Genomic DNA, 8,435 nt, shown 5'->3' on the forward strand with positions numbered 1-8,435 from the left:
TGCATGGTGCCAAGGCTAAGTCATAGACTATTTCTCTACTGTGTGTCCTTACAGGCCACAGGATAATGACACAACCTCCAATGACATCTTCAAACTGGTAGGAACTTTTGCTGTCAGCATGACTTGGTAGAAATGAATGCATAACTGAAAACAAGATTCATGCTTTTCTTTCTTCTCCTCCATCTTTCCTCATCTACCAGTCTGAGAGTTGCTCAATCTGTGGAGACAGGAAATCAGGTTAGCACTCTTAAGGAGAGCTGTTCAGCCATAGGATGGGCCACATTCCCGTCTGGAAATGGATTACGCAGAGACACTAGGTGCCACACCTATGAGGTCATGGGGATACCTTTATAGGTTTTCCATTTTTGTCGTACTGGTACACCAGCATCTTGATACAGTGTGAGTTGGCCGGTGAGATCCAAGGGCTACTTGTTATGGAAAAGTTATGGTTGGTGTAGAACTGTATCGGTTGCTTCTGGCACTTGAAGAAGGCCTTGAGGGTAGCGGCCGCCATTTTGCGGAACCGCTTGCTGATGAAGCAATAGAGGAAGAAGTTGATGGCCGTGTTCAGAAGGGCCAGCATGTTGGCAATGTCGGACATAACGTGCATCAGCCAGCGGTTCTGGATGGGCGCCCCATAGAGGTGGTAGAGGATCATGATGATACGTGGGGCCCAGAGTGTGGCAAAGATGGAGGTAATGGTAAACAAGATGGCAGTGGTTTTCCCTGTGGAGTAGCCACGGAGGCGAAAATTGCTCTTCCGCCTGAGCTTGTATACGATGATTGAGTTCAAGATGAAGAAGATGGAACAGGGCACCAAGTACACAGTGAAGCAGTGAATCCAGATAAGGACATGATGCATGGAGGTGCTGATGTAGTCTTCAGTCCAGATGTTGGGCCACCAGTAGTAGGGGATGCTGGTCAGGAAGCAGGTGACATAAACACTTACAATGACTTTCCGGGTGCGGGCTGGGTAGGAGACCGTGTGGTACTTGAGCGGGTGGCAGACCGCAATATACCGGTCAATGGTTAATGGAACAGTAATCCAAATTGAGGTGTGGATGGATGAGAATTCCAGCACTTCTATGATCTTGTCGGGAACCTGAGGTATCTGCATGTTCAAGATGAAATCTTCCAACAGGAAGTCCACGAACACAATGAAAAAGAGGACCAAGATGTCAGCAGCAGCAAGTGCCAAGAGATAGTTGTAGGAGGACTTCTGTCTCCTAGCCACCAGCTGAGAGAGGATGATCACGGTTAGGATATTTGCTGTGGAGAGAAGAGAATCTGGTTTACATCTGAAGAAAGATGACTTTATTGGCTACTAGGGGCCCCTAGGCATAGTGTATTAGGCACTCCCTCGGAAATCAAAGGGACTGAACCCATGCTCTCGAGGGACAATCTCTGCACTGCGATTGCACCTCATACAAACATCTGGATACGATTTTGACAAAGTTTCATGTTCACATTGTACTTAATTTGTCCCTCACACAGTCATGCCAGTGGTGCTGCCATTGTCCTCACTTCAGAAATGAAACTGGGTCTCAGAGAACTTAAGGAACTCACTTAGAGCCACAGAGTTAGTCATTCATGGTGACAGGGACCAAACCCAGATCCTCTAATCCCCAATCCTGTGCTCTTTCTTTTGTCTGACTGCATGGAGAATATGGGGCTGGGATGGCATTTCCTGTTTCCCGAGCTCAAGTAGGACATTGGACTATACAACCTCTTAAGAACCTTTAGAACTTGGATTTTAAGACCTTTCTTTTTTAAGTGGGTTCAGAATTGAAGGAATGGAGAAGATCATGACCTTTAGATTAATTTAAAAATAAATTATATTTATTTTTAGAGTAGGTACACATGGTACATAATTAAAGTTAACAGAAAAGTAAAATTTCCTTCCACGCTTATTCTCCAACCACCCAAGTACCCCTCCCTCAGGGCAATCATAGTTAATAAATGATCTGTGCTTGTGCATGTCTGTATAATATGTGCGTATATAGGTTTTGCAAAAATAGTAGCAGTAGTTTATTTTTCTGGGGGTCAGAATTGTTTTGGAATGCATCCACATAATTCTGATCAGTTTTAAAAAAACAAATGTCTCTCTGAATAAGATACATCTGGAAAGTCATTAGGGACTCATTCTAAAATGATATCCCAAGGGATAACATCTGGAAGTCATTCTACACATTTATTCTCATTAAGTCACAACCAAGCCTGAAATTTGAACATTATTAATCCTAGTTTGCAAACAAGGGTCTGAGAGAATTTATGTCCCCTGTCTGAAGAGCAGTGGCAGAGCTGGAATCCAGGGCTCTCTTTCTCGCATGTGACTTTAAAATTATTTCACAATAGTTCACATGTGAAAATGTCTTTAATATGCACACCCTGGTGGTGTATTCATCACTCAGGTTAAACAAATTTTAACATTTTGCCACATATGCTTTAGTTCTTTTTAAATAAAGAAACGACACTATAGACGCAGTTGAAGTCTTCTTTGAAATTGTTCCAGCCCATCTTTTCCCTTCTCCCTTTCCCCATCAGAGGCAGCCACAGTGCTGCGGTCTTCAGGGCCACGTTTGCATACTCTTAACTTTCTTTTATACAGAACCTGCCACTCGACATGCTGCTTCTTTTCACACAACAAGTTGCTTTTGAGACCTCTTTTTTTTGATACATGTAGATCTATTTCACTCATCTTACACTATAGAGCAATTCCATTAATAACCTTACTGCAATTTATTTATTCATATATACATAGAACTATTTATACATATACACACGTGTCTATATATGTATATATACACATATTATGTAGACATATACATCTAGCTGTCTATATGTGTATATATATACACATATACTATATAGACATCTATGTGTGTTTTTGTATATGTATATATGTTATATATATATATATATATATATATATATATATACACACATTTAAATTGGTTTCAGGATTTTGCTGTTATAAACTGCTATAGATAATACCTTGATGTGACTCTCCATGAGAAGTAGCTATGTGTCAGAGTTTCTCTCAGGTAGTATATACATATGTAGAAGGGTGTTTATTATGTTTTAGAATATGTACATCTTCATCTTTACCAGATATTGCTGAATTGCTCTGTAAAGTGGTTTTACTAATCTGCACTCCCAACAGTAGAGTATGAGAGTTCCAGTTGCTCCATAACCTCTCATTACTTGGCACTGTCAGGTTTTTTTGTTTGTTTATTTGTTTAAGTCTGTGCTGTCCTTGTTCTTGCTCAAAGCACTTTGAAATAACATTTTGAAGTGGTGGAGAGTTAAGGTACCAATTATATTAATTATCCAGTATTCATTCCCAGTGGTTTAGAGCATTCAATACCCATGCTTTAACCCACTCGGCAATATCAGTACTTCTAAGCGGGGGTGAGGGTACCATGTGGGTATGTTACACCCTGCACAATAAAGAAAAATTATGAGTAAATTTTACTTTAAGTCAATACCTAAGAAAAGAGGTCCATTAAAGCAAAATTCTTTATATTATTAACCCTGAAATTTCAAAAATTTACTTATGCATTCAACAGTGTTTGTCCATACCTACTATGAGCTATGCCCTGGAAGGAGATATTGAACAAAATAGATATGGTCCATCTTAACTTCATGGAGCTTAGAGTTTACTATGCAAGAAAAGCATCAACCGAAGAATCACAGAAGAAAATGTGTAACTGGAAGCTCTAGTAAGTGCTATTAGTGATCAGAAGAATCTTTACTGAAGAAGTGATGTCCAAGCTGAAATTTGGAGACCCAATAGGAGGTAAATAGGCAAAAAAGGTGCTTGGAGAAAGTGTTTCAAGCAAAGGAAACAGCATGTGCAAAGGCCCTGAGGTGAGGAAAGCATGAAGAGTTGAGTTTATTAGGACAAGGAATACTCATATTGATTTCTACTTGCTTTGTATACATTTTTGCACTTCATAGCTCTCTTTTATTAAACAGCCTGTTGAAGTGTTCGAAAATGTCTTATTCATTTAGAAATCCTTTCAAAAAACATCTAGCATTTTCCTTCTGTGTACATGGGCCCAAGATGGATACAAATTGGTATTGTAGACATTCAGAGTCTCCACTCAGAGAGTGTAGAAACAGCATGCAAGGGGCTGAGTATTAAAGAGACAAACAAGAATACACACAGTGATACAAGAGCCACAGGTGCATAGATACAGAATGAAGGGCAAAAGCTTTGGAGGAGGTTATGGGTCAAAATTTAGGCTACTCCGACCTGACAGTCAGAGTTTCATGGAACTCAGGCTGTAAAACCAGGTCTGATGCTTTCCCATCAAGCCAAGAGCATCAGAGCACAGTGATTTAGAATGTGGAGTTTGGGGCCAGGCTGTCTGGGGTTCAGTCCTGGTTCTATTATTTATTGACTCTTTGGCTTTGGGCAAATTTATTCAATCCTGGTGTGCCTTAGTTTCCTTTTTTATAAAATAGGTTTAATAGGGTTATTCTGAGGATTAAGTGAGAAAATTTTTATAAAGTGGTTAGAACAGTATCTGGCATGTGGTAAGTTCTCAATGAATGTTAGTTCTTGACTGAGAATCCACTCATTCAACAATTATTAACAGAGCATTTACTATGTGTCAGGCACTGTATGAGATGCTGGAGATGCAGGAATTAACAAAACGGACAAGTTCCCTTTTATCATGGGGCTTATAATATAGAGGGTGAGAGAGACAACACATAAATAAAAAATGTACAACAGAATTTCAGATAGCGATGCTATACAGAATAAAACCAAGGGATGAGACAAATTGCTGGGGGGTGTTGTTTTTTAGATTGGACATTTGAGTTCAATTAAGGATGAGCAGAGGGGATCTGCCATAAAAAGATCCGTGACAAAAGAACTCTAAGCAGGAGGAATGGCAAGTGTAAAGGCTCTGAGGTAGGAAAGAACTTGGTATTCATGGAACTGAAAGAAGGACTCTCATCAGTCCTATTATCATCCTTATTTTACAGGGGAGGAAACTGAGGCTTGGATTTTTAGGTTGTCTGTCCATAGCCACAAACTGAGTAAGTGGGAGAGCCTGAAGTTGACTCCAGCTCTCTCTGACTTTATGGCATATCAAGTTCCACTTTGTTTCCAGCCGGAGGAAAGTGATTCCTGTTCTCGCAGTTGTCCCTGATTTAGAAAAGTGCCATCATTTCTCAGAACCTCTTTTTTTCCATTCATTAAACAATGCCCACACACTCTCTCATGTCCCTGCTCTGCTCCCCAGCTTATAAGGGGGGTAGGAATGAATAAATGCTGGGGTCTCCCCAGAAAAAAATGTTATACAGTCATCCTTTAGTATCTGCAGGGTATTGGTTCCAGGACCCTCCTGTGATACCAAAATCTGCAGATGCTCAAGTCCCTTAAATAAAATTGTAGGGTACAAAAAACAAACAAACAAACAAACAAAAAACAAAGAAGAAAAAAAATTGTAGGGTACAGATGGCTCTCTGTCTCCGTGGGTTCCACATCCACGGATACAGAGGGCTGATTGTATATATTCTGCAGAGAGTCACTTTTCATCACCATCTCTTACTTCCTCATCGAACCCTGTTTGTAATGTGGTGCTAAAAATTTTCCATATCCAAACTCTTCAAAAATATTCCATCTCCACCTAATTAATGCTTTAAGTCAGGCAAGTTATCAACTCCAAATTAAATTTCCAGCTATTCATATTTGACATTTCCTTAAGTTTCTAGTAACTGCATCTCTCGAGAAACTAACCCGCAGACATTGAGTTTCCCATTTCTTTCGTGCAGGTCGATTTGCTCCCAAGGCAATATCAAGAACACTTAGAACATCCTTGGGATGAGAGAGATGTGTGAGCCACAGAGACCCAGGGGGGAATGGAACAATGCCTGTGTATTGATTTTCTGAAAAAGAAATGAGAAGGTAGAATTTTCAACTCTCAAGGTTGGCATTTGCTATAATTCCCCACATTGAAAAATCCTTTCATTCCACTGTGATAGTTTTTTCCCCAAAGAAAAGAAGTGGTGTTGACAGGGTCTGTGTGTATTTATAAAGGGTGAATAAGCGAAGAAACTCAAGTCATCACCACCTGAAATTCCATCTCTCAGCTTTTTTCTCAAACTAACAGGCCCAAGAATCTGTTGTGTGGAAAACCAACCAATTCCATCCAAGCAAGTCCATGTGAACTTCATGATCAAAATGTCAATGCTTCCAAAAAGCAAATCTTTTCTGTCAATGGTGTCGTTGGACAGGTTTAAGCTCCTGGGTAATATAATGCCCATGTTTTGTGATTGCAAAGCTTCTTGGTTATATTCTTGGGGGGATTCATTTCCTATACTTGGCAGCTTACCATGCTCAAACTTGAGAGGATTTGGGGAGCAGCTAAGGATCAACACAGGTTGGGCTGTCAGACCCCCCACCACTGGACGGTTGACTGGCGCAGAGGGAAGGGGTCAAGGTCTTCCAGGGGTATTTTCTGTGTCTGTGAGGACTAAGAAGTTCCTGGAGATTCCTTGGAAGAGCTCTGACTGGGAGTTCTGAGTTTATATCTCTTAATTCTGCTACATTTCTTGGTTTTGGGTGTTTTTTTTTGGTCTTTGAAAATTATTTTTTTCAATTACAAAAGTAAAATATACCTGTAAAAATTAAACATTATATCAGTGTATAATAAGATTATTAGCTCACTTTTATTGAGCATTTACTTCTAAGCAGCTTACCCACATTTAATTTCATTTAATTTTTACAACCACCCTATGAGGTTGGAACAATTATCTGAGAGCATCGAGCCTTAGAGAGGTTCTAAGTAACTTGTTTGAGGTCACAGAGCAAGCGAGTGGTGAGCCCAGACATTAAGCCAGGCTTTTTGTCTCCTGAGTTTGTACATGTAACTATTACATTAGACACTGGAAAGTGAAAGTCTGTCCGAATCCCATTTTCTAGAGATATTATGGGATCTAGTCTCTTAGCCGGTCCCCAGTGAACCATACATCCTGGTATTCATGCCTTTGTGTAGTCTCCTCCCCTTGAATTGGAGCTTGTCCTTCCATTCACTTTTTAAAAAAAAATAAAGTGAAAGTCTGTCCGAATCCCATTTTCTAGAGTTATTATGGGATCTAGTCTCTTAGCCGGTCCCCAGTGAACCATACATCCTGGTATTCATGCCTTTGTGTAGTCAGTCTCCTCCCCTTGAATTGGAGCTTGTCCTGTGATTCACTTTTTAAAAAAAAATAAATTTATTTATTTACTTTTGGCTGCGTTGGGTCTTTGTTGCTGCGCCTGGGCTTTCTCTAGTTACAGCGAGCGGGGGCTGCTCTTCGTTGCGGTGCGCGGGCTTCTCATTGCGGTGGCTTCTCTGATGGCTTCTCTTGTTAACAGAGCACGGGCTCTAGGCATGCGGGCTTCAGTAGCTGTGGTACGCGGGCTGGTAGTTGTGGTACGCGGGCTGGTAGTTGTGGTACACGGGCTTAGTTGCTCCGCGGCATGTGGGATCTTCCGCCACCCAAGGCTGGACCAGGGCTCGAACCTGTGTCCCCTACATTAGCAGGCGGATTCTTAACCACTGCGTCACCAGGGAAGTCCCTGTGATCGATTCACTTTCAACCAATAGACTATTGTGGGAGTGACACTGCATGACCAGGTTGTAAGTGGGCTTTTTGAATACCTGCTTTGGGATGCTCCATCTTGGAGCCCAGCTGTGAGAAGGCCAAGCCACATGGAGATGTCGTGTGTAGGGACTCTGGTTGAAAGCCCCAGGTGAGCTCGTAGCCGGCAACCAACATCAACTGTCTGTCATGTGAGCGAGCGCTCTTGGATGTCCAGCTCCATGGAACCCCCAAATAACTGCAGTCCCAGTCCCCTGAGGCTGCCACTGCGAGAGACCCTGAGCAAGAGCCATCCGGCTGAGCCCAGTCAGCCTAAGAACCAGGACAAATAATCCTAAATGGCTGTATTAAGCCTCTAAGATTTAGGGTGGTTTTCAATGCTGCAACCAGAAGAGAGGTTTATTAACCATTTGGTGTTTGTATCTCTAGGATATTTATATGCCTATAATTATAAATATAATTAGTAATATAATTATCATCACAAAATGAGATCATACACTAATACTATTGTGCAAGTTGGTTTTTTATTTTCTTTTTTCTCTCTCTTCTTTAAAAACTTTTATTTATTTTTGGCTTCATTGGGTCTTGGTTGCTGTGTGCAGGCTTCTCATTGCAGTGACTTCTCTTGTTGCAGAGCACGGGCTCTAGGCGTGTGGGCTTCAGTAGTTGCGGCTCGTGGGCTCTAGAGCGCAGGCTCAGTAGTTTTGGCACACGGGCTTAGTTGCTCTGCGGCATGTGGGAAGCCCCAGGTTGGTGGGTTTTTTTTGGGTTTTTTTTTTTTTTTTTTTTTTTTGTGTGTGGTATGCGGGCCTCTCACTGCTGTGGCCTCTCCCATT

The 8,435-nt window shown here is 41.4% G+C and overlaps 1 protein-coding gene across 1 annotated transcript in view; it reads right to left on the reverse strand.

Moving 5' to 3' along the window:
• Positions 1-334: 334 nt before the first annotated feature.
• The window catches only part of GPR139 (G protein-coupled receptor 139), a 40,020-nt gene continuing 31,919 nt past the window's right edge, over positions 335-8,435 (reverse strand). Inside the window, exon 2 of the mRNA XM_007123188.2 lies at positions 335-1,269. Coding sequence (XP_007123250.1) covers positions 335-1,269 — 935 coding nt within the window. The remainder of the gene's footprint in view (positions 1,270-8,435) is intronic.

The sequence above is a fragment of the Physeter macrocephalus genome, chromosome 14, assembly GCF_002837175.3.
Source record: "Physeter macrocephalus isolate SW-GA chromosome 14, ASM283717v5, whole genome shotgun sequence".
Taxonomy (NCBI): Eukaryota; Metazoa; Chordata; class Mammalia; order Artiodactyla; family Physeteridae; genus Physeter; species Physeter macrocephalus.